At 30.7% G+C, this 25653-nt stretch overlaps 9 protein-coding genes and 1 pseudogene across 9 annotated transcripts; 6 read left to right on the forward strand and 4 right to left on the reverse strand.

Moving 5' to 3' along the window:
* Positions 1–3521: 3521 nt before the first annotated feature.
* LOC135951496 (histone H1-like) lies at positions 3522–4171 on the forward strand. The gene has a single exon (XM_065501154.1). It carries the CDS (start codon positions 3522–3524, stop codon positions 4143–4145), a length of 624 nt encoding a protein of 207 aa, XP_065357226.1. The 3' UTR covers positions 4146–4171.
* Positions 4172–4998: 827 nt separating this feature from the next.
* Positions 4999–5511, reverse strand: LOC135951062 (histone H2A-like). Its single transcript, XM_065500632.1, has one exon. It carries the CDS (start codon positions 5474–5476, stop codon positions 5102–5104), a length of 375 nt encoding a protein of 124 aa, XP_065356704.1. The 5' UTR covers positions 5477–5511; the 3' UTR covers positions 4999–5101.
* A 228-nt stretch (positions 5512–5739) lies between these two features.
* Positions 5740–6142, forward strand: LOC135951656 (histone H2B-like). Its single transcript, XM_065501339.1, has one exon. The coding sequence runs from the start codon at positions 5740–5742 to the stop codon at positions 6109–6111; it is 372 nt and encodes a 123-aa protein (XP_065357411.1). The 3' UTR covers positions 6112–6142.
* Positions 6143–6879: 737 nt separating this feature from the next.
* Positions 6880–7251, reverse strand: LOC135950061 (histone H4). Its single transcript, XM_065499556.1, has one exon. The coding sequence runs from the start codon at positions 7213–7215 to the stop codon at positions 6904–6906; it is 312 nt and encodes a 103-aa protein (XP_065355628.1). The 5' UTR covers positions 7216–7251; the 3' UTR covers positions 6880–6903.
* A 272-nt stretch (positions 7252–7523) lies between these two features.
* LOC135950062 (histone H3-like) lies at positions 7524–13776 on the forward strand (annotated as a pseudogene).
* Positions 10777–11407, forward strand: LOC135950057 (histone H1-like). Its single transcript, XM_065499550.1, has one exon. The coding sequence runs from the start codon at positions 10777–10779 to the stop codon at positions 11404–11406; it is 630 nt and encodes a 209-aa protein (XP_065355622.1). The 3' UTR covers position 11407.
* Positions 12497–13056, reverse strand: LOC135950058 (histone H3). Its single transcript, XM_065499551.1, has one exon. The coding sequence runs from the start codon at positions 13013–13015 to the stop codon at positions 12605–12607; it is 411 nt and encodes a 136-aa protein (XP_065355623.1). The 5' UTR covers positions 13016–13056; the 3' UTR covers positions 12497–12604.
* A 675-nt stretch (positions 13777–14451) lies between the features above and the next one.
* On the reverse strand, positions 14452–14929 carry LOC135950060 (histone H2B). The gene has a single exon (XM_065499555.1). It carries the CDS (start codon positions 14907–14909, stop codon positions 14538–14540), a length of 372 nt encoding a protein of 123 aa, XP_065355627.1. The 5' UTR covers positions 14910–14929; the 3' UTR covers positions 14452–14537.
* A 217-nt stretch (positions 14930–15146) lies between these two features.
* LOC135950059 (histone H2A-like) lies at positions 15147–15568 on the forward strand. Its single transcript, XM_065499552.1, has one exon. The coding sequence runs from the start codon at positions 15172–15174 to the stop codon at positions 15544–15546; it is 375 nt and encodes a 124-aa protein (XP_065355624.1). The 5' UTR covers positions 15147–15171; the 3' UTR covers positions 15547–15568.
* Positions 15569–21855: 6287 nt separating this feature from the next.
* On the forward strand, positions 21856–25096 carry l(2)37Cb (lethal (2) 37Cb). Its single transcript, XM_065499549.1, has 7 exons — positions 21856–22262; positions 22334–22470; positions 22528–22844; positions 22916–23132; positions 23201–23469; positions 23526–24289; positions 24351–25096. Exons 1-7 carry the CDS (start codon positions 21919–21921, stop codon positions 24976–24978), a joined length of 2676 nt encoding a protein of 891 aa, XP_065355621.1. The 5' UTR covers positions 21856–21918; the 3' UTR covers positions 24979–25096.
* The last annotated feature ends 557 nt before the right edge of the window (positions 25097–25653 follow it).

A 25653-nucleotide genomic window follows, 5' to 3' on the forward strand; every position in this document is an offset into this window, starting at 1 on the left:
CAAATTTGATGTGTAATGGAGTCAAAATTATCTTACCAGTTAACCGGATTTTTCTGTTTTTTATTACCTGATTACCATTAAGCGATAATGGCAATGAAGCACAAATTTTTGTTACCACCCAGATCTGAATTACAAATGAATTTTGTTTCTTCGGTACAAAATCTTATAAAATAAGTCTTTTGCTATAAAAAGCAATACAGTGCAAAAGGTGTGTGAATTAGATAACTATTATTCACACTGTTATCATTTTGCTCTAATTTGTCTATTGTGAATGAAATGTATTCACTAAATTTAGTTGATACACCAACCCATTTGCAAAAATTTACTTGGCAATTCTATATACAACTTTGTTAATGGCTCGACCCAACTTTAAACCTAGTATTGATTTATCTTGAAAAAAAAAATGGAATTTTAAAGACAAATGTTTATAATTTGGTATAATAGACGATACTATTGCAATTGCTAAATATAATTTTAACTCCGCTGGGAAATAAGTACCACTATAATAATATGCATAAGACTTTGTTTGGTATTCCTCCGGCAGTGAAGAAATATCACGAGGTTTACAAATGCGTTTTATTGCCATTTTTATACCCTTCACCTTCGTTAGAAGGGTATATATGACATTGTCATTCCGTTTGTAATTTTCACACTATAATTTTCCGACCCTATAAAGTTGTATATATATTCTGGATTCTTATAGATAGCGGAGTCGATTAAGCCATGTCCGTCTGACCCCAGATATCTTCGGGATCCAAATCTTCCATAATTCTGCTTTCGAGAAGTTTCCTATTTAAAATCAGATAATCGGTCCACAAATGGCTGAGATATGACGAAAAAACCAGGACAACCTACATATACCCTACATTCAGTGGTGGCCAGGAATTTAAGACAAAAATTGTTTGCTAAATTCCATGTAATTCTCAATTATTTTTTCAAATATTTCCACAAATATGTATGCATGAGGACTGTTTTAACACACAAGTGTGTTTTATTCGACTGTGTCAATTCATACATATTCACCATGAACACATAAAATTTTTCTACAACTTGACCAACAATTTTTTTTTTTTAAATAATCATATTTTCTCACATTTATATCATTATAATTTTATTGTTATAAAATATTCGGACCAAATTTCGTATTTTTAGTTCCATTAGTTTCGGTCATATCATGTTATTAACAGCGGATGTTCGCTGAGGTGTGTCAATGTATTTCCACATATCTTTGTCCATATTTGTTTTACCGATTTTTCCAAACATTTTTCAGAAACTAGAAACATTAATAATAAATTTCATACCCTAGAGGTCCTTTTATTTTGGCTCTATCGCACTTAAAATTCAGTTGATGAAAAAAATTCAAGTATTTGTCTTAAATTGGTGGCCACCACTGTATATCTGGATTACTAAGTCATTAATATAGACAATATGGATATCTAATGATAGATATTTCAAAGTCCATTGCAACGATGTAGATAAGGCTATAGTAAGTTGGACCTACAATGGATCAAAATCGAGAAAAATATTTTTTAACCCGAATTTTTGTTCATCAAAAAAAATTTTTGTCATACATTTTTTTTTCAAAAAAAAAAAAAAATTTAAAAAAAATTTTTTTTAAAAATTTGCAAAAAAAATTTTTTTTAAAAAAATTAAAAAACAATTTAAAAAAAAAAATTTGAAAAACAATAAAAAAAATTAAATTTTGTTTAACTAAAAGTATTTAAAAAAAATATTTTAAAGTATAATTTGGTGAAGGGTATATAAGATTCGGCACAGCCCAATATAGCTCCCTTACTTGTTTTTTTTTAAATTAGTTTTTATTTTAAAAAATGTATGTACATATGTATTACCAACTAATAACAAACAATGTAATAATTGCAAGCAACAATAACAACGCAAAAGAGGAAATAACTGGAAAAAAATTTCCAGCTTAAACAAAAACCAGTAGCGGTATTCACAATCATGTGCAAATTGTCTTGCATCATTGCATATGTAAAATTTTACAGTAATTCAATAACAAAATACACACAAAAACCTATAAAATTTTGCATTTGCAATGATGCAAGACTATTAGCACCTTATAGTGAACTCGGCTAGTATATTAATTATTGTGCCTTTAAGAAACGTTTATGAATACAATACTTTTTATTAAAGCTAAAGTGTTTGTTAACAAATTTGTGTTTTAAATCTACAATAAGTTTTTTTTCTGAATAACATCGTAATAACATACATACAGTGAGCCTCAAAAGTGAGGAAACACCAAAAATTATTTGATTTTTTTTAAGATAATGAAAATCTTAAAATCTATTCATCGATTCAAATTTAAAAGTTTCGGTTTGTTGGAGATTGAGTTGAATAATAGATTCGTTTCTCAAAATAAAGATTTAAGTCGAAATATAATGATTTTTATGATCTTAAAAAAAACAAAAAAATCACTGGTGTATACTTACTTCTGAGGCTGTTTTTTAATAATTAGTATTATATGTATATGTAGGTACATATTTTTTTATATAAAACATGGATTGTTCAATAAATTTGTATTTTTATTTTTCTAATGAAATATTTTATAAATTTTTATTTTTTGAATTTGTCAATTTAATATAATGTAAACATTAATTAGTTAAATTTTAAGCGACAATATTTTTATTAAAACTAATGTGCTGTTTTTCTACATGTGTTTTGTTATTGTAACAAAAACAAAATACATGTTAAACGTCCTCTCAAAGCACTCGTTCGCTATAGAAAAACAGCACATAAATAAAAAATAACTTCCTCATACTGTTTTATATTGACTCATTCTAAAGCGAATAATATCCACTAAACGCTATTTTTGCATTATTCTTTATTTTTTACACTATTTTAGTAAATTATTTAATATAATCTATTCAAATATTGATAAATATTTCATTAAATCCCATTACTTTTGTTTTTCATTTAATAGGATTATGCAAAAACAACATAAGAAATTTTCTCAATATAAGAAATTTTCTTTGTCATAGAGTCAATTTTGAAATAATTTTTAAAAATCTAAAAATATATAAAGTTGTAATTTTTTCAATTCAACATAAAGAAAACATATAAGAACATGATCTTAATTAGTATCCTTGACTATATTTCATAAATTTCTCAAGGAATTTTGGAAATTTGTTGATAATTTATACGAAATTTTTAAGAATCTTGCCGCGAAAATGGTATAAAAAATGTTAATATGAGGGAACAAATATTTTGTTCATTTACATGCAATCAATAATATCTAAGCTATAATTTTTAAAGAACATTTTTTTTTATTTTAAAAATATCTTGAAGAAAAATTATAAAATAATAAAAATCTTTTGTTAAATTTTATACGCGCTAGCACTAAAAATTTAACAATCTACATGTAGTGACTACTATGAACTTCTCATATTAGCAATGTACCTAATATGAGTAATGTGTGATCTCACATATAAAGTGTTACTATATAAAAATACATATAGAAGTGTAAATTTACAAGTGAAATTTAGTGTAAACAAAAAATAAACATGTCTGATTCCGTTGTTGAAACCACCGCCTCTGCAGTAGCTGTACCAGCTGCCGATAAAAAGGCAAAGAGAGCCACCGTCACCAAGGCCAAAAAACCAACTAGTGGTCCTACTCATCCACCAACCCAACAAATGGTAGATGCTGCCATCAAAACATTGAAAGAACGTGGTGGTTCATCCCTTCCAGCCATTAAGAAATACCTTACTAGCACTTACAAGGTAGATGCTCAAAAATTGGCTCCTTTCATCAAGAAATATTTGAAGAGTTCTGTAACCAGCGGAAAATTAATTCAAACTAAAGGTAAGGGTGCTTCTGGTTCATTCAAATTGTCAGCTGCTGCCTCAAAAGTACCAAAGACAAAGAAGCCTGCTGTCGAAAAGAAAAAGGCTGCTGTTGGTGATAAAAAGAAGAAGGTTGCTGCCGCAAAGAAAGTCTCTGCCGTTAAGAAAACAGCAGAAAAGGCCAAAGCAAAAACTGCCAAGAAGGCAAAACCCGTCAAAAAGGCACCAGCAACTAAACCAAAAGCACCCAAAGCAAAGAGCGTCGCCGCCGCAGCAAAACCTAAGAAGGTTGCTCCAGCCAAAAAACCAGCTGCTGCCAAAAAGACCGCCGCTAAGAAGTAAATTGACACTCATCCCTGCAAATTATTTTTCGATATTCGAAAAAAGATTTATGTCTCTAATAAAAAGCCCTTTTCAGGGCTACAAAATATATTTCAAAAAGAGATCAAATACGAAACAAACAGTTATTAACAATGAATTTATACCTATTTATTATTCATATTAGCATAATTGAGGAGCCGCAGAACAAATCGTACTTTTTTGAAAATTTAAAAATTTTGGGAAATTGATTTTTTCTAGAAGATTTCAACCCCAATATTATAAAAATACCAAAACATTAATTTGTAAAAAAATTCGAAAAAAGTACCTTTTGTTCAGCGGCTCCTTAATTGTAAAATAATGTTTGTGAAAATAGCGTTTATTTTCCTAAAATACTTTAAAAAATAAATTTTATTCTATTTAAATCTTTAAATATAATTTATAATAATAAATAACTATTTTATTTGTTCATACTTTTTAAGAAGAAATCATTGTTTATTAAAATTATCAAACGAAAATTAAAATGCCTTCAGTTTACTCATTCGTAATAATGAAAAAACACAAACAACAAGTATACATACCGAGGAATACGAATAAACGACACACTGACAAACACAAACAAATAGTGTGTAGAGACGAAAATTCTCGTAAAAACACGACTTGAGGTGTCATACGAAGACGGACAGCAACAACAATACAATGTGAGAAATCCTAATGGAAAACCATTCAATGAGTTTTGTTTGTGAAAAGAAATATTTACATATGAGATTGTTTTTAATTAATTTTCATTAAATTATTTTTTAATAAATTGTAACATCACCAAAAATGTAATTTGTTTTTAAATTGAATAAAAATTTGTTCACTTTTTTAAAAGAAATTTGTCGTCCTGATAAGGACGGTTGGATGGTTTGCAGATAGTAATTCTTATTTAAAATTTTTTTAATTGTCTTTCTCTCAATTTTGTAAAATATGTATGTAATTTAAGCCTTCTTTTCTGTTTTCTTGGGCAATAGAACAGCTTGAATATTGGGTAAAACACCACCTTGAGCAATGGTTACGCCAGACAACAATTTGTTCAATTCTTCGTCATTACGGATGGCCAATTGCAAGTGACGTGGAATGATTCTGGTCTTCTTGTTATCACGAGCAGCATTACCAGCCAATTCGAGAACTTCAGCGGCCAAATATTCCATAACGGCAGCTAAATACACTGGGGCACCGGCACCAACACGTTCAGCATAATTGCCTTTACGCAACAAACGATGAATACGACCAACGGGAAATTGTAAACCAGCACGGTTTGAACGAGACTTTGACTTGTTCTTAACTTTGCCACCTTTACCACGACCAGACATTTTTCACTTTTTCTTTATTAGTTTTATTTAAACACTTCACTAGAGCACTGCAAACACAAACTGATAGAATTGTGCGCGATTAAGTTGGTATTTATACTTTTCTTGTACACTAGACAGCACACACTGGGGTGGTTTGTGTATACATAGCCGACGTAGAACCGACATCAATTCGTTGGTTTGTAAATTGGTATTTATTGTGCACATCTTGTGTGGAGCGTCGCATTCAGTTTGTGAAGTGTTTGCGAATTTCGTGTGAAAAAGAAATGCCTCCTAAAACTAGTGGTAAAGCATCAAAGAATGCCGGTAAAGCCCAAGATAACATTACCAAGAGTAGCAAGGGCAAGAAGCGTAAGCGCAAGGAAAGTTATTCCATCTACATTTACAAAGTGCTAAAGCAAGTACATCCTGATACTGGTATCTCCTCAAAGGCCATGAGTATAATGAATAGTTTTGTTAATGATATCTTTGAGCGTATTTCCGCTGAAGCATCTCGTTTGGCTCACTACAACAAGCGTTCAACCATAACCAGTCGGGAAATTCAAACTGCTGTCCGTCTTTTGTTGCCTGGTGAATTGGCCAAGCATGCTGTCAGTGAAGGCACTAAAGCTGTAACCAAATACACTAGCTCAAAGTAAGTTGCTACGTATTTTGTCCTGTTGTCAGCGAATGGTTTATTCTATCTTTAACATCAACGGACGGTCCTTCTCAGGGCCATAAATGTTTTATTCCAAAGAGATTTTAAATTGTCAACTTCATTTTTTTTAGAATTATTTATTTATAAAAAATATAACAACGGCTTCAAAAAATATTTTTTTAAAAATGTCTATTATTTATCTAAATTAGTTTTTTTAATTTTTGTGTTGATTGTAGTGAATGGAGTGTTCAACCGATGGAATTTTGTTAATTTTCCATATCAAATTGTTGTGGTTGTTTGTTTTTATATTAATTTTATTTTTAATTGTGACTACATACATTTTCATACATATGTACAGTTATTTGCGTTTTGCCGACGGCATTTTGTTCGATCTGTTAATGTACAGAGCATTAACATGTTTTATTCTGTAATGTGATTTATAGTTTTAAATTTGCTTTGTGAATTTGAAAAACAATTGAAATAACTTTTTGCAAAAACTAATAAAAAAAATATATTATCGACGAACCCACTTAAATTATAACATTTGGAGTACATTGTATGAAAAAAAATTCCTCTAAAACCAATAAAATTATGATAATTTTCCATGAAAGTTTATTTAAATGATTTTTTCTTTAAAAATAAATTATGTATGTAAAATATTAATTTGAATTAATAAAAATCTCTTTAAAAATATTAGTTTGTGGTCCTGAAAAGGACCGATGTTTGTTTCCTATTGTTTAAAATATGTGTACATAATTTTGTTTATCCAATAATAATAAATATGTTTGTATATTTAACCGCCGAAACCGTACAAAGTGCGACCTTGTCTCTTCAAAGCATAGACAACATCCATGGCGGTGACGGTTTTCCTCTTGGCGTGTTCAGTATAGGTGACAGCATCACGAATAACATTTTCCAAAAATACCTTCAGGACACCACGGGTTTCTTCGTAAATCAAACCAGAAATACGTTTTACACCACCACGACGAGCCAAACGTCTAATAGCTGGCTTGGTAATACCTTGGATGTTATCACGCAACACTTTGCGATGACGTTTAGCGCCACCTTTTCCCAAGCCTTTACCACCTTTACCGCGACCAGTCATTTTTATTCACTTTTCACTTTAAACACACTTCACAAGAGATTCACAAGAACTAATGAATTCTTCGACCAAGTCACTCGTATTTATACCAAATTCTACGAAAAATAAAGCGAATCAGAAATATATTGTTGTACGTTTCTTTTCGTGTGCGTTTCGTTTTCTAGAATCAACCACCAACAACCATACACAATCTCAATCACATTCACACACACCCCTGTATTTTGTGCAGAGAATTTTTCTATATAAACCCAGTACTTTGGGCGCAGCTAGACTATTCGTGTGTTAACTAGCAGTGTTTCAGTGTCTAATAAATAATAGTGTCTAAAATAAAGTGAAGTTAAAAATGGCTCGTACTAAGCAAACTGCCCGTAAATCGACTGGTGGCAAAGCACCACGTAAACAATTAGCTACCAAGGCCGCTCGCAAAAGTGCACCAGCTACCGGTGGTGTTAAGAAACCTCATCGTTATCGCCCTGGTACTGTAGCTTTGCGTGAAATTCGCCGTTATCAAAAGAGTACTGAATTGTTGATCCGCAAATTGCCCTTCCAACGTTTGGTTCGTGAAATTGCTCAAGATTTCAAAACTGATTTGCGTTTCCAGAGCTCCGCAGTTATGGCTTTGCAAGAAGCCAGTGAAGCTTACTTGGTTGGTCTTTTCGAAGATACCAACTTGTGTGCCATCCATGCTAAACGTGTCACCATTATGCCCAAGGATATTCAATTGGCCAGACGTATTCGTGGTGAACGTGCTTAAATTTGACAATAATTTATTTCTACTACACAATGAAAAAAAACATCATCGTTGTGATGTAATGTAAATTTAAATACAAAAAATCGGTCCTTTTCAGGACCACAAATTAAATTTGCAAAAGAGATTTTAAGAATTTTGTGGATAAAATTTTTTTGCTAAATGAAGTTGAAATTTTTATAAAATATGTTTGGGATGTTTTGTTTTTTTTTATATATCATTTCGTTTGCTTTGGAGGTTTTTGATATTCAGTACAAGTTTTATTAATTTTTGGATAAATTCATAAAATTATTTAAGTACATAGGCTGGTTATTATTGAATTCAAATTGAGTGCATTTACTGATAAAATGCTGGCAAAAGCAGATTGCTGAAATTTAGAAAATTGTTGCTGAAAATAAAATTTATTTACTCAATATAATTTTCTTTTCAGGACCACAAACAAAATTTTAAAATAGGTAGATAGTGCAGTTTGTGAATAATAAAAATTAGCATAAAGGAGGTAGTTGGAAAATGTTTAAAACAATATTTAAAAATTTTTAATAAATAAAATTTGAACTAGATGAAATTGGAAAAAACAGTCTCAATGAATTTGTATGAGGTTTATGACGTATTAATTTAAACTAATTACTTCAAATAATTATATATATGTATGTGAAAATTAAAAAAAAAAACGTTAAATTTTTGTTAAAAATTACAAAACTTCGAATATTTTCAGATTTTGTCGAAAATTCAGATTCAAACCCCTTTCACATGTTACCAATATTTCATAAATTTATTTTGCTAGAAATATGAAACAAATAATAAAAACTTCATTTTGAGAAATGGTCTCCTCAAAAATGCTAAACTTTCATTTAAGTTGGGAATATAGACACTTTATTTTTCCTTCAATCAAATACATACACATATCGCACTCATTCAACAATACTGTATTAACTCAAAATTTTAAAAGGTTCAGTAGAGGGCAAAAACTGTTTGTGATTACATTTTAAGAGAATTTGAAAATCCGAATACATCATATTAAGCAAATTCCATTTGAAAATATATTTACATTGTTTTTCTTTAAAATTTTTGAGTTAATACCATTTTTCTAAAACTTCTCGATATTTTTTTGTATTATTTTATCAACAAAACAGTATCAACTCAAAATACAACCAAATTTGAATAAAACAATTTGATTATTTTTAACTTGAATAAAGGCTCAATTCAAAATAATACATTTTATAATGAAAATATACGATGTATTTCTACTTAAATATTTGTATTAACTCAAAATAATACTTTTTTGTTGATACAAGGTAGTCACTAATTATCACGAAAATGGTCTCAAATGTGGTTTTCGAGATGAAAGAGTAATCGGAATACGTTGAAATTTTTACAGTAGATATTGATGTTGTTAGTTGATTTCTTGCAGAAAGTAAATTTTTAAAAATCTTGAGTTAATACAGTATTGTTGAACGAGTGCGATATGTATTTCCAAATGAGCCATTGAATTTGTGAAAATAATGTAAACAAATTAATTTTGGAAATAATCACAAAAAAAAACTTTTTTTTCTTTAGTTTTTACAGTGATTTTTTTAAAAATTGTAGTATTACTTTTAGAAGAACTTTAAATTTACTCTTTTATTATATTATTATGTACTTCCATGACATTATTGAAATATGTTTTGACATATTATGATTTGGTAATCTACTTCATTACATTCATTCATTTTATTTAACGAATATTTTTGTAACTTTAATCATTAATTTCGCCCTCTAACCGGCCAATTTTATTTTGAACTAAAAAAATATACCAGGTAAATGTTTAAAAAAAAAATACGTTGGAATAAAAAAAAAACAAACAAAAGACAAGCACACGTTCTTGTTTATCACAATAAGTAAATTGTTTGTCTCTTTACACATATTTACCGTTATTATGCGAAAATAAGAAAACAAAGCAGCATTACATACATTTAACATACCCCGCCTAAAGTGCAGGCTTGCCGGTTAGAGGGTTAATTTATAAAAGACAATAATTTTGTTTTTATTTAAACTAAATAAACATATTTTTCTCATACTGTTTTATATTAATTCACTCTAAAGCGAATAATTTCCACTAAACACTATTTTTGCATTATTCGTTTGGAAAATATAAAAACATTTATTTTTTACACAATTTTAGTAAATTATTTAATAAAATCTATTCAATCAAACATTGATAAATATTTCATTACTTTTATTTTTTTTATATAATAGGATTATGCAGAAATACCATAGGAAATCGTATCAATATGAGAAATTTTCATAGTCATAGAGTCAATTTTGAAATAATTTTTAAAAATCTAAAACTAAACAAAATTGCAATTTTCTCAATTCAACATGAAGAAAACATATAAGAGCATGTTCTAAAATAGTTTCCTTGACTATATTTCATAATTTTGTCAAGGAATTTTGGATATTTGTTGATAATTTATACGAAATTTTTAAGAATCTTGCGACGAAAATGTCTATAAAATATGCCAATATGATGGAAAAAATATTTTGTTCATTTACATGCGATCAATAATATCTAAGCTATTAACTATAAAGAAAAACTTTTGCCATTTTAAAAATATCTTGAAGAAAAATTATAAAATAATAAAAATCTTTTGTTAAATTTTATACGCACTGGCACTAAAAATTTAACAATCTACATGTAGTGACTACTATGAACTTCTCATATTAGCAATGTACCTAATATGAGTAATGTGTGCTCTCACATATAAAGTGTTACTATATAAAAATACATATAGAAGTGTAAATTTACAAGTGAAATTGAGTGTAAACAAAAAATAAACATGTCTGATTCCGTTGTTGAAACCTCTGCAGTAGCTGTACCAGCTGTCGATAAAAAGGCAAAGAAAGCCACCACCACCAAGGCCAAAAAATCAACTGCCCCTACTCATCCACCAACCCAACAAATGGTAGATGCTGCCATCAAAACATTGAAAGAACGTGGTGGTTCATCCCTTCCAGCCATTAAGAAATACCTTACTAGCACTTACAAGGTAGATGCTCAAAAATTGGCTCCTTTCATCAAGAAATATTTGAAGAGTTCTGTAACCAGCGGAAAATTAATTCAAACTAAAGGTAAGGGTGCTTCTGGTTCATTCAAATTGTCAGCTGCTGCCTCAAAAGAACCAAAGGCAAAGAAGCCTGCTGTCGAAAAGAAAAAGGCTGCTGCTGGTGATAAAAAGAAGAAGGTTGCTGCCGCAAAGAAAGTCTCTGCCGTTAAGAAGACAGCTGAAAAGGTCAAAGCAAAAACTGCCAAGAAGACTGGCACAGTTAAGACAAAACCCGCCAAGAAAGCACCAGCAACTAAACCAAAAGCACTCAAAGCAAAGAAGGCCGCCGCCGCAGCAAAACCTAAAAAGGCTGCTCCAGCCAAAAAACCAGCTCCTGCCAAAAAGACTGCCGCTAAGAAGTAAATTTACACTCATCCCTGCTAATTATTTTTCGATATTCGAAAAAAGATTTATATCTAATAAAAAGCCCTTTTCAGGGCTACAAACAATTTTTCAAAAAGAGTTCAAATACCAAACAAACATAATTATTAACAAAGAATAATTGTTATTATCCATATTTTGTGATGAACAAAATTCTAGTAAACAAGTAAAGCGCAATTTACATTAAGACTTTTCAGACGTCTGTTTTTTCGAATCTTCCAAAAAATCATGAACATTTACATAGTGATTTTTTATATGAAATTATGTTTGTCTTGTTTTTGACATTTAATTGTTTATTCGTAATATTTTTTTTAAACGAAAACATCTTATTTATTTATTCTTCTGTCCACATTTTCAATTAAGTATTAAATATTTTTGTTTCTTTCTTTGTTTATTTAAATATATATGTATAAAAAAAATTCTCTTTTAATATAAATGATGTTTTCACTTCAACAAACGAAAAATTATAAAACATAATAAGAAGAATACGAATGTCAAAAAGAAACATGAAAAACCGAAATCATGTTTGTTTTCTTACCCCCCATTCTTCTCTAATCATCGACAAATATGAAAACAGACGTATGGGCAAACATGAAAAAAATCATCGGGTGAATTGCGTGTAAGAGAGCTATATTCGGCTGTGCCGAATCTTATATACCCTTCACCAAATTATACTTCACAATGAAAATTTTAAATATTTTTAGGTAAAAAAAATTTATTTTTTTTTCCAAAGTTGTTTTTTTATTTTAAATTTAATTTTTTTTTAAATTTTAAAAAAAATTTTTGTTTTCTAAATGTTTTTTTTTTTTTGGTGAAGGGTATAATAACCAGCACGTCACAATTTTATCAAAAAATATTTTATTAAATACATGTGTATGTATTATTTAAAACAAATTTTATGAATTTATCCAAAAATTAATAAAAACTTGTATTGAATTTCAACAACCTCCAGAACAGACAAAATGATATACAAAAAAAAAAAAACAAAACATCCCAAACTTATTTTATAAAAATTTCAACTTCCTTTACCAAAAATTTTTATCCACAAAATTCTTAAAATCTCTTTTGCAAATTTAATTTGTGGTCCTGAAAAGGACCGATTTTTTGTATTTAAATTTACATTACATCACAACGATGATGTTTTTTTTCATTGTGTAGTAGAAATAAATTATTGTCAAATTTAAGCACGTTCACCACGAATACGTCTGGCCAATTGAATATCCTTGGGCATAATGGTGACACGTTTAGCATGGATGGCACACAAGTTGGTATCTTCGAAAAGACCAACCAAGTAAGCTTCACTGGCTTCTTGCAAAGCCATAACAGCGGAGCTCTGGAAACGCAAATCAGTTTTGAAATCTTGAGCAATTTCACGAACCAAACGTTGGAAGGGCAATTTGCGGATCAACAATTCAGTACTCTTCTGATAACGGCGAATTTCACGCAAAGCTACAGTACCAGGGCGATAACGATGAGGTTTCTTAACACCACCGGTAGCTGGTGCACTTTTGCGAGCAGCCTTTGTAGCTAATTGTTTACGTGGTGCTTTGCCACCAGTCGATTTACGGGCAGTTTGCTTAGTACGAGCCATTTTTCACTTCACTTTATTTTAGACACTATTATTTATTAGACACTGAAACACTGCTAGTTAACACACGAATAGTCTAGCTGCGCCCAAAGTACTGGGTTTATATAGAAAAATTCTCTGCACAAAATACAGGGGTGTGTGTGAATGTGATTGAGATTGTGTATGGGTTGTTGGTGGTTGATTCTAGAAAACGAAACGCACACGAAAAGAAACGTACAACAATATATTTCTGATTCGCTTTATTTTTCGTAGAATTTGGTATAAATACGAGTGACTTGGTCGAAGAATTCATTAGTTCTTGTGAATCTCTTGTGAAGTGTGTTTAAAGTGAAAAGTGAATAAAAATGACTGGTCGCGGTAAAGGTGGTAAAGGCTTGGGAAAAGGTGGCGCTAAACGTCATCGCAAAGTGTTGCGTGATAACATCCAAGGTATTACCAAGCCAGCTATTAGACGTTTGGCTCGTCGTGGTGGTGTAAAACGTATTTCTGGTTTGATTTACGAAGAAACCCGTGGTGTCCTGAAGGTATTTTTGGAAAATGTTATTCGTGATGCTGTCACCTATACTGAACACGCCAAGAGGAAAACCGTCACCGCCATGGATGTTGTCTATGCTTTGAAGAGACAAGGTCGCACTTTGTACGGTTTCGGCGGTTAAATATACAAACATATTTATTATTATTATTGGATATTTAATGTAAACAAAATTATGTACACATATTTTAAACAATAGGAAACAAACATCGGTCCTTTTCAGGACCACAAATTAATATTTTTAAAGAGATTTTTATTAATTCAAATTTATATTTTACATACATAATTTATTTTTAAAGAAAAAATCATTTAAATAAACTTTCATGGAAAATTATCATAATTTTATTGGTTTCAGAGGAATTTTTTTCATACAATGTACTCCAAATGTTATAATTTAAGTGGGTTCGTCGATAAATATACATATATATTTTTTTTATTAGTGTTTGCAAAAAGTTGTGTCTGACATTATTTGAATTGTTTTTCAAATTCACAAAGCAATTTTAAAACTATAAATCACATTACAGAATAAAACATGTTAATGCTCTGTACATTAACAGATCGAACAAAATGCCGTCGGCAAAACGCAAATAACTGTACATACGTAGTATATATGAAAATGTATGTAGTCACAATTAAAAATAAAATTAATATAAAAACAAAAAACCACAACAATTTGATATGGAAAATTAACAAAATGTGGTTGGTTGAACACTCCATTCACTACAATCAACACAAAAATTAAAAAACTAATTTAGATAAATAATAGAAATTTTTAAAAAATATTTTTTTATATTTTTTCAAGCCCTTGTTATATTTTTTATAAATAAATAATTCTAAAAAATATTTTTTATAAATAAATAATTCTAAATAAAATGAAGTCGACAATTTAAAATCTCTTTTGAATAAAACATTTATGGCCCTGAGAAGGACCGTCCGTTGATGTTAAAGATAGAATAAACCATTCGCTGACAACAGGACAAAATACGTAGCAACTTACTTTGAGCTAGTGTATTTGGTTACAGCTTTAGTACCTTCACTGACAGCATGCTTGGCCAATTCACCAGGCAACAAAAGACGGACAGCAGTTTGAATTTCCCGACTGGTTATGGTTGAACGCTTGTTGTAGTGAGCCAAACGAGATGCTTCAGCGGAAATACGCTCAAAGATATCATTAACAAAACTGTTCATGATACTCATGGCCTTTGAGGAGATACCAGTATCAGGATGTACTTGTTTTAGCACTTTGTAAATGTAGATGGAATAACTTTCTTTGCGCTTACGCTTCTTGCCCTTGCTACTCTTGGTAATGTTCTCTTGGGCTTTACCGGCCTTCTTTGCTGCTTTACCACTAGTTTTAGGAGGCATTTCTTTTTCACACGAAATTCACAAACACTTCACAAACTAAATGCGACGCTCCACACAAGATGTGCACATTAAATAACAATTTTCGAACCAACGAATTGATGTCGGTTCTACCTCGGCTATGTATACACAAACCACCCTAGTGTGTGCTGTCTAGTGTACAAGAAAAGTATAAATACCCACTTAATCGCGCACAATTCTATCAGTTTGTGTTTGCAGTGTTCTAGTGAAGTGTTTAAATAAAACTAATAAAAAAAAGTGAAAAATGTCTGGTCGTGGTAAAGGTGGCAAAGTTAAGAACAAGTCAAAGTCTCGTTCAAACCGTGCTGGTTTACAATTTCCCGTTGGTCGTATTCATCGTTTGTTGCGTAAAGGCAATTATGCTGAACGTGTTGGTGCCGGTGCCCCAGTGTATTTAGCTGCCGTTATGGAATATTTGGCCGCTGAAGTTCTCGAATTGGCTGGTAATGCTGCTCGTGATAACAAGAAGACCAGAATCATTCCACGTCACTTGCAATTGGCCATCCGTAATGACGAAGAATTGAACAAATTGTTGTCTGGCGTAACCATTGCTCAAGGTGGTGTTTTACCCAATATTCAAGCTGTTCTATTGCCCAAGAAAACAGAAAAGAAGGCTTAAATTACATATTTTACAAAATTGAGTGAAAGGCAATTAAAAAAAATTTTAAATAAGAATTACTATCTGCAAACCATCCAACCGTCCTTATCAGGACGACAAATTTCTTTTAAAAAAGTGAACAAATTTTTATTCAATTTAAAAACAAATTACATTTTTGGTGATGTTACAAAATATTAAAAAATAATTTAATGAAAATTAATTAAAAACAATCTTATATGTAAATATTTCTTTTCACAAACAAAACTCATTGAATGGCTTTCCATTAGGATTTCTCACATTGTATTGCTGTGATAATATTGTTGTTGCTGTCCGTCTTCGTATGACACCTCAAGTCGTGTTTTTACGAGAAATTTCGTCTCTACACACTATTTGTTTGTGTTTGTCAGTGTGTCGTTTATTCTTGTTCATCGGTATGTATACTTGTTGTTTCTGTTTTTCCTTTATTACGAATGAGTAAACTGAACGCATTTTAATTTACCTTTGATAATTTTAATAAACAATGATTTCTACTTAAAAAGTATGAACAAATAAAATATTTATTATTATAATTTATATTTAAAGATTATAACTAGGTATTTAGTGTACACATGTATAACATTTATTTTTTGAAGTATTTTAGGAAAATAAAAGCTATTCTCGCAATCATTATTTTAAAATTTTACTAATATGGATAATAAATATAAATTCATTGTTAATAACTATGTTTGTTTCGTATTTGATCTCTTTTTGAAATATTTTTTGTAGCCCTGAAAAGGACTTTTTATTAGACACAAATTTTTCTGAAGAGGCAGAGGAAAGCAGACATGAATAGTAAATTTACTTCTTAGTGACGGTCTTTTTGGTAGCAGCTGGTTTTTTGGCTGGAGCAACCTTCTTAGGTTTTGTTGCGGCGGCGACGCTCTTTGCTTTGGGTGCTTTTGGTTTAGTTGCTGGTGCTTTTTTGACGGGTTTTGCCTTAATGGAGCCAGAAGTTAGAATAACCATCATCATCCAGTTCTGTCTTCATTCTCGGAATTACTTTTGTCTTCATCTGGAATAACTTCAACGCAAGGCTCATTACTATTCAAATTTGGTAATTCGTCCAACTTTCCGAGCTCTTTCCTGCATGATCCACAAATTTTCAATCGTTTTGACAGCGTAGGGAATTTTTTTAATAAGCCGTCGGAAATATTTCGCATATCTGATGATCTGTGCTTCATTTTGTTAAAGGGATTAAAACAAAAAGACGAAAAAATTTCATTTTCAACCTTAGCCTTTTTAGAAGTCGTAGACATTTTGAATTTTGTAAGTATTTATGTAAATAACACACGTCTTAACTTTAACGCTGTTTCTAAAAAACTGATTTCCGTATGTCTTCAGAATGACACTTCTCTATATGTATTTTTATATAGTAACACTTTATATTTGAGAGCACACATTACTCATATTAGGTACATTGCTAATATGAGAAGTTCATAGTAGTCACTACATGCAGATTGTTAAATTTTTAGTGCTAGCGCATGTAAAATTTAACAAAAGTTTTTATTATTTTAAAATTTTTCGTCAAAATATTTTTAAAATAGAAAAAGTTTTTCTTTATAATTTATAGCTTAGATATTATTGATCTCATTTAAATGAACAAAATATTTTATTCCTCATATTTGCATATTATATAGGTATTTTCTCGGCAAGATTCTTAAAAATTTCATATAAATTATGAATAAATATCCAAAATTCCTAAATTATGAAATATAGTCTAGAAAACTATTTTATAACATACTCTTACATGTTTTCTTCATGTTGAATTGAGAAAATTACAATTTTATATATTTTTAGATTTTTAAAAATTATTTCAAAATTAACTCTATGACAATGAAAATTTCACATTTGAGAATCCTATGGTATTTTTGCATAATCCTATTATATGAAAAACAAAAGTAATGAGATTTAATGAAATATTTATCATTATTTGAATAGATTTTATTAAATAATTTACTAAAATAGTGTAGAAAATAAATGTTTTTATATTTTTCAAATTAATAATGCAAAAATAGTGTTTAGTGGAAATTATTCGCTTTAGAATGAATCAATATAAAACAGTATATGGAAGTTATTATACCCTTCACCTTCGTAAGTAGGGTATATATAAGTTTGTCATTCCGTTTGTAATTTCCACAATATAATTTTCTGACCCTGTAAAGTATATGTTCTGGATCCTTATAAATAGCGGAGTCGATTAAGCTATGTCCGTCTGTCTGTCTGTTGAAATGAATTTTCTGAAGACGCCAGATATCTTCGGGATCCAAATCTTCAGTAATTCTGCTTTCGAGAAGTTTCCTATTTAAAATCAGAAAATCGGTCATGAGGAAAAAACCAGGACAACCTCGATTTTTGACCTATATCTGGATTACTAAGTCATTAATATAGACAATATGGATATCTATTTCAAAGACCTTTGCAACGACGTATTTAAGACCATAGTAAGTTGGACCTACAATGGGTCAAAATCGGAAAAAATATTTGTTAACCCGAATTTTTTTTCACCAAAAAAAAATTAAAAAACCAATTTTTTTTTTTAAATTTAAAAAAAAATTAAAATTTAAAAAAATAACAATTCGAAAAAAAAAATTACAAAAAATGAAAAAAAAAACAACTTTGGAAAAAAAAAAATAAATTTTGTTCACCTAAAATTATTTAAAATTTTTATTTTGAAGTATATTTTAGTGAAGGGTATTTAAGATTCGGCACAGGCGAATATAGCTCTCTTACTTGTTTCTATATAAAATTGTCTTTAAAATGGAAAAAATTAACCCAGATATGCTGACGGCTTGAGCTTGATCATTTTAAAAGTACTTTTATATTATTTTGGAAGCAAATGAGAAATAAAAATTTAAAAATTTATTGAAAAAAGTGGTTTTTTAAGTCGTCCTATATATAGGACTTTGGGGTCACAACAAAAAAACTAAAACGCAATAATGAAACATCAAGCTACTCTTCGTAAATATAAATTCCAAAAATATAGTATTTATTCACTTGTAAATGTACAAAATTTTACTTTTAGTACAAACGAGATATGTCCATAATGACTAAATATGGGCATTTTGAAAATATCACAAACTAAAAATTCAATAACTCAAAAATAGTAGCAAAAAATAATGCGATCACATAATCTCCCATGAGGTAGTGGTGAGTACTAAGTATGTGATCAACAAAAAATGGTATTTTGATAAACGTGACGTATCCTGTAAACAAGAACTACATGTACTACATGTAGTACAGTCGGCATATCTGGGTTAAAATAACTATTATTGAATTTGACATATTAAGAAATAAATGCGAAACTTTTTAAAAAAAACTTACCCAATTTCTTGGAATATATTCATTATTTTTATTTTATTTATTGAAATTCATAGTAATACATATATGTATGTATAAAGTCCCAAATATACCAACATAACTTAATTTATGAAAGCTTAATTCAATTCCATAATTGTTTAAAATTATCGGTCTAAAACCCTAAAATAGCTTTTTCAAAATAACTCAAAATGTTTGAAAATCTTTGAAAACGGTTTTTGTATGTCCTCACCAGTGTTGTCAAGTTCTGAAAAAAAGTATTATTTTGTAGCAGTGTATTAAATTAATTAATTTAACCGAAAGGTTTTTCCCATGTTTTCGAAATTCAATTTAGTTCGAATTTTTTAAGGTAGTTTTTAAATTTTTTTGTTGCATTTCTTTAATTTTTTTTCTTTTCATCCTGCGTACAAGTATGTAATAATATTTTATTTTTAAAATGCAAATAAAAATAATAAAATTGAAATTTATTGACTTTAACAGTTCGAACGTTTCAGTTACAGAATAAGGCTATTAAAATCTTTTGAAGAACCTAACACATTTTGAATGATATTGTAAAACAATTGAATTGTATTGAAAAATGCACAAAATTGAATTTTTAACAATATACTCTTTCAAAAATTTTATTTTCATCAAAAATTATCAATATTTTTTTAAAACTAAATTTCTTAAAATTAAATTAAACAACTCCTTTGGCAGAATTTTATCCACACAAAACAAACAACAATTCTATAAACTAATAGAGGTTATGTCGCATAGAAATTCACGTTATATATTAGGGTTCTATAGCTGAAACTTTTTTCGACTTTCCGACTATTTTCGACTTTTTACCATTTCTTGTAAAAAATAGATGGTTTCTACATTTATTGATGCGCCTTTTGTAATGTTTAGCAATAAAAACAAGTAAGTAAAAGAGCAAAAACATTTTTCTTTTAAAATTTGAATAATTTATATTTTTGAGTGATTTTCGGAAGTGGGCCTTATATGGCTGCTATGACCAATTATGGACCGATCACCATGAAAGCAGGTCGTGTGATTTATGTCTATATGAAAGTTTACTATGTTGAATTTTGTGAGTATACCAACATTTTTAAGCGATTTATGCACGTTAAAGTGATTTTTGGAAGCGGGTCTATATCGGATGACATTTGTATGGGGGCTAGGTGAAATAATGGACCCATTTCAGTTTCAATAGGCTTCGCCCTTGGGCTGAAAAAATTATATGTACCAAATTTTATCTAAATATCTTCAAAATTGCGACCTGTACTCTTCGCACAAGGTTTACATAGACAGCCAGCCAACCAGACGGACGGACATCGTTTAATCGACTTAGAAAGTAATATTTAGAAGAATGTTGTAAGAATTTTGTATAGAAAAAAACTTTGTTTTACATATAAACATTTATTTATTATTTACATATATTAGCATACTGTTACGTTTTAACCTTTTTAAAACGCCGGTTTATTTCCTTTAAGTAAACCGGATACTTTTGATTGCAAATAAAAGCCGTTTAGTAGTTTAAAAATTGTAACAACTCTTTATTTATTTAAAATGTACAACAACAGAATTAAATAGTCACTCAATGTTTTTTTATACACGTTTATAAATTCGCAGAAATACAGACACACTTTATAATGTACACGAATTCACTTGAAAAATACAGCACACCTTAAGGCACTCAGTTGATGTTTATTCGAAAAGTGTCTCTGATAAACTAACTAACGACTGCAACCTCTGCCACTATTTATAACACTGCCATCTGCACTCTATATTGCTCTTTAACTGTCTAGAGCTTTCTAATTCATACGCCATCTGTGGTGTACTTTCTACAATGTTCTTTAACTGAATATTCGAATTCGAATATACGGTCGCAGCAATACTTACGGCGTTGCCATACTTACGGTCAATGGTCAACTAAAAGCTTTTATTCTATAGCCTAGTACTCTGTTCATATTTGCGAAAAATTATGGTTTTTTCATGCGAAAAATTTTACATGCTGTTTGACAGCTAGCTGTTGGTTTTAATTTAAAAGTGCTGCGTATGTTATTTCGTGTGGAAAAATAAGGTTGCCAGATTTATTTCACATGTTTTCCACAATAAAAACAGAATACTGCTTTTGCGAAATTATTTCGCATATATTTCATTCCAAATATTTTATATGTAGTTTGACAGCATTTCGCACGAAATTTTATGTTAATAATGCCCACAGATATGTTACAGTTTGCTATTACAGCACTGCTATTTGAAAGCATTATGCTACTTTTAAATTAGCCGTTAAAATCGTTATATTTGAATTCAAGTACAATTTCGTAACAATACATTTCAAAAACTGCAAGTGTACCAAATTGCAATAGTTTTATTTTAGTATAATGTTGCAAATATATATTTGTTTTAACAATCTAAAAAGTCGACTTTTATCGACTATCTGACTTGTATAGACTATTTTCGACTTTTTTCGACTATTCGACTTTTTTCTACTTTTATCGACTTTTGAGATAACATAATCGATTGTTTCCGACCAAAAAGTCGATATCGACTTTTCGACTTTTTTCAGGAAAAAGTCGATTGTTCGAACAATGTACCAAATTGCAGGCTATTATTTTATTTTTGTTATTGTGGGCATATTCAGTTTTAGAATACTGTTGCAATTAAATATTTTTTTTTAACAATTTATGAAAGTCGACATTTTCAACTTTTTTTAGTAATCGACTTTTCGATTTTAGTGGATAACGTTTTTATTTTTTATTACAATCTAAAAACGTCGACTTTTATTGATTATTCGACCTTTTCGAAATTTTTTACTTATTCGAATTTTTTTGACCAAAAATTCGATTTCGAATAGTATGACCAATCGACTTAAAGAACCCTATACAAAATCGCGATGAAAAAGTTGCGTTGTTCATATAAAAATATGGCATCTTTATGAATCAGCTGTTTTTTTTCGATATTTTATCGATTTATTGTTTTGTTTACAAACACATCGCTAATGTTTTTTTATAAAAACGTTTTAACGCTGTTGCAAGTGGAAGCTCCTTGATAATCATGTCCAGAAACCGCAAACGTGATGCGCAAAGCAGCAGCTCAGAAGAAGTTGACAGCGAAGAGGAGAGCCGTCGAAGAGATTTAAAGGAAAGAGATGAATTTTCGGAAAGACTAAAGAAAAAAGATGAAGGACGGACGCGCAAAGTACTGGAAGCGAGCTCTAGCCGAAAGGCTATTGAAGAAGCGGCCAAAAGATTGAAATTGGAACACGAAGATAGAGACAAAATTCTGCCACAATTACGTATACAGTCGAGAAGAAAGTATTTGGAAAAGAGAAAAGATGATAAAGTGGCCGAGTTGGAAGCGGACATATTGGATGATGAATATCTGTTTGAGGAGGCAGTGTGAGTAAATTTAGAAAATAAATACATATTTATTAAAAAAAATTTTAAAATACTAATTGAAAATATGCTAGTTTAACCAAGAAAGAACGTGAGGAAAGAGAATACAAAAAGCAATTGCTGACCATAGCCAAGGAACATGAAAAGGCCAGGGAGTTGGAACGTATACAGCGTTATCATATGCCCAGAGACTTGAAAAAAGGCGAAAAAGGTAAGGAAATACAAAAAAATAATAAAAAAAACTTAACCAAATAGTTTTGTTGTGCAGAGGAATATGTGGAGGTGGACGAAAACGAAAGACTGCCCAACTCTGAGCAAAAGAAATGGGAGGCAGAACAATTGGCTTCAGCCAGATTTCAGTTTGGAGCCAAAGATGCCAAAGCTGAGGAAGAGTACGAGCTATTACTTGATGATCAAATTGATTTTATACAGGCTCTAACAATGGACGGTTCGAAAGATAAAAGTTCTAAAGAACCAGAATTATCGGAAGCCGAACGTAAGCGCATGACTATTGATGAAACACGTAAATCCCTGCCAGTGTATCCCTTTAAGGAGGACCTAATAGCTGCCATTAGGGAGCACCAAGTAAGTATTAAAGGCATATAAATAAACAAGTTGTAGAACATTATAAACTTTGTTATGTATGTTAAAAACAGATTCTCATAATTGAAGGTGAAACAGGTTCGGGTAAGACCACACAAATACCACAGTTTTTGGTGGATGCCGGCTTCACAGAAGATAAAAAGAAAATTGGTTGTACACAACCGCGTCGTGTGGCAGCAATGTCTGTGGCAGCCCGTGTAGCCGAAGAAATGGGTGTTAAATTAGGCAATGAAGTTGGATACAGTATACGTTTTGAGGATTGCACATCCGGTAAGTAATGTTCAGATAAAAACTGTTATGCTGACTATATTTTTAAAATGATTTTGAATATTTTGTAGAGAGGACTATCTTAAAGTATATGACTGATGGTACGCTACACAGAGAATTTCTGTCGGAACCTGATTTGGGTTCCTACAGCGTTATGATTATTGATGAGGCTCATGAACGTACTCTACATACCGATATTTTATTTGGCTTAGTTAAAGATATAGCCAGATTTCGTCCCGAATTGAAACTGTTGATATCAAGTGCTACATTAGATGCTGAGAAATTTTCAAAATTTTTCGACGATGCACCTATATTTCGTATACCAGGCAGAAGATATCCAGTAAGTAAGATAAAAATGGAAAATTTGGATTACTTCTAATTCTCTTCTACTTTTAGGTTGATATATTTTATACTAAGGCACCAGAAGCTGATTATATTGATGCTTGTTGTGTGTCCGTTTTGCAAATTCATGCCACCCAGCCTTTGGGTGATATTTTGGTGTTTCTTACGGGTCAAGATGAAATTGAGACTTGTCAGGAAATCTTACAGGATCGTGTTAAACGTCTGGGCTCGAAAATACGAGAACTGGTTATAATACCGGTCTATGCAAACTTGCCCAGTGACATGCAAGCGAAAATATTCGAACCCACACCACCCAATGCCCGTAAAGTTATCTTGGCCACAAATATTGCCGAAACTTCATTAACAATAGACAATATTATTTATGTTATTGATCCGGGATTTGCCAAACAAAATAATTTCAATTCTCGCACTGGCATGGAGTCTTTAATGGTGGTGCCCATTTCAAAAGCTTCGGCCAATCAAAGAGCTGGTCGTGCTGGACGTACAGCACCGGGGAAATGTTTTCGTTTGTATACCGCTTGGGCCTACAAACATGAATTGGAAGACAATACTGTTCCCGAAATACAACGTATTAATTTGGGAAATGCTGTCTTAATGCTTAAGGCTTTAGGCATTAACGATTTGATACATTTTGATTTTCTTGATCCACCACCTCACGAAACTTTGGTCTTGGCTTTGGAACAGCTGTATGCTTTGGGAGCCTTAAATCATCATGGGGAATTAACGAAATTGGGCAGACGTATGGCTGAATTTCCAGTAGATCCCATGATGGGCAAAATGTTGCTGGCAAGTGAAAAGTATGAGATATTTTAACTAAACTAAAAACAAATTTTTAAAATAAACCCCATTTTTTTCTAGATATAAATGTTCGGAAGAATTGGTCACCATAGGGGCTATGCTGTCAGTGAACAGTTCCATATTCTACAGACCCAAAGACAAAATCATACACGCCGATACGGCACGTAAAAATTTCAATCATATTCATGGCGATCACTTGTCCCTTATGCAGGTCTACAATCAATGGGCCGAAACTGATTACAGTACCCAATGGTGTTATGAGAATTTCATACAATATCGTTCAATGAAACGGGCTCGAGATGTACGCGAACAATTGGTGGGACTAATGCAAAGAGTTGAAATCGATATGGTCTCGTGTTTGCCAGAGACCATAAATATACGTAAATCTATAACAGCCGGTTACTTTTATCATGTCGCTCGTCTATCGAAAGGTGGAAATTACAAGACCATTAAACACAATCAAACCGTAATGATCCATCCGAATTCATCACTATTCGAGGAATTACCACGCTGGGTGCTGTATCATGAGTTGGTATTTACAACGAAGGAGTATATGCGACAAGTAATAGAAATTGAGAGCAAATGGTTGTTGGAAGTGGCACCCCACTACTATAAGGCTAAGGAATTGGAAGATTCGACAAATAAGAAAATGCCTAAGGGCCAGGGTAGAGCTACAATGACTGAATAAAGAATTTTATTGTGCTGTGTGTCAGTGTATAGAATTTACTTATACATATACATACATATGTATGGAATATTTATGTTTTTGTAAATATATGAATAGATTACTTTTTTTAACATGATAATTATTTGTTTGTCTTTAACTGAAAACATTTTCGCCAGAATTTGGCAGAACATTTTCAGATAAACAAAGTGTGATGAAGAACACATCTAGAATTTTAAAGGAAGATTTTAGTATTTGTTCTTCCTATCTTACCATACCTGTTTACAGTTAGAAACAAATATGAAAAAGATGAATATTTATTTCCTACAAACTCTGTGTGTTCTCCTAATTATAAAATTTGGTCCTGACCCGGGGTAATAAAGTGTTTACTAATGCAAATGGAAGCAAATTCTACCCTCTTTTAAATTAAATAAAGAATTAATGCAGTTGGTTTCAAATCATGTATATATTTCTTAACTTTTCGTATCTGCGTTTCCGTTTGTTTACAGAGTATCTGTTAGGGGGTATCTGTATAGAGGGTGGAGAGAGGTAAAGGTAATTTGTATACCTAAAGCCGGTAAGGCTTGTCACTCGAAGACAAAGGATTTTAGACCTATCAGCCTATATAGTATTTTATGTTGAAGATACTTGAACGACTGGTAGATCTTTATCATAGAAGCAATATAAATACTCACCCTA

Source organism: Calliphora vicina, chromosome 2 (genome assembly GCF_958450345.1).
Source record: "Calliphora vicina chromosome 2, idCalVici1.1, whole genome shotgun sequence".
NCBI lineage: Eukaryota > Metazoa > Arthropoda > Insecta > Diptera > Calliphoridae > Calliphora > Calliphora vicina.

Bases quoted from the DNA above. Each gene is read 5' to 3' on its own strand.
- LOC135951496 (XM_065501154.1), top strand. From the start codon at position 3,522: ATGTCTGATTCCGTTGTTGAAACCACCGCCTCTGCAGTAGCTGTACCA.
- LOC135951062 (XM_065500632.1), bottom strand. From the start codon at position 5,476: ATGTCTGGTCGTGGTAAAGGTGGCAAAGTTAAGAACAAGTCAAAGTCT.
- LOC135951656 (XM_065501339.1), top strand. From the start codon at position 5,740: ATGCCTCCTAAAACTAGTGGTAAAGCATCAAAGAATGCCGGTAAAGCC.
- LOC135950061 (XM_065499556.1), bottom strand. From the start codon at position 7,215: ATGACTGGTCGCGGTAAAGGTGGTAAAGGCTTGGGAAAAGGTGGCGCT.
- LOC135950057 (XM_065499550.1), top strand. From the start codon at position 10,777: ATGTCTGATTCCGTTGTTGAAACCTCTGCAGTAGCTGTACCAGCTGTC.
- LOC135950058 (XM_065499551.1), bottom strand. From the start codon at position 13,015: ATGGCTCGTACTAAGCAAACTGCCCGTAAATCGACTGGTGGCAAAGCA.
- LOC135950060 (XM_065499555.1), bottom strand. From the start codon at position 14,909: ATGCCTCCTAAAACTAGTGGTAAAGCAGCAAAGAAGGCCGGTAAAGCC.
- LOC135950059 (XM_065499552.1), top strand. From the start codon at position 15,172: ATGTCTGGTCGTGGTAAAGGTGGCAAAGTTAAGAACAAGTCAAAGTCT.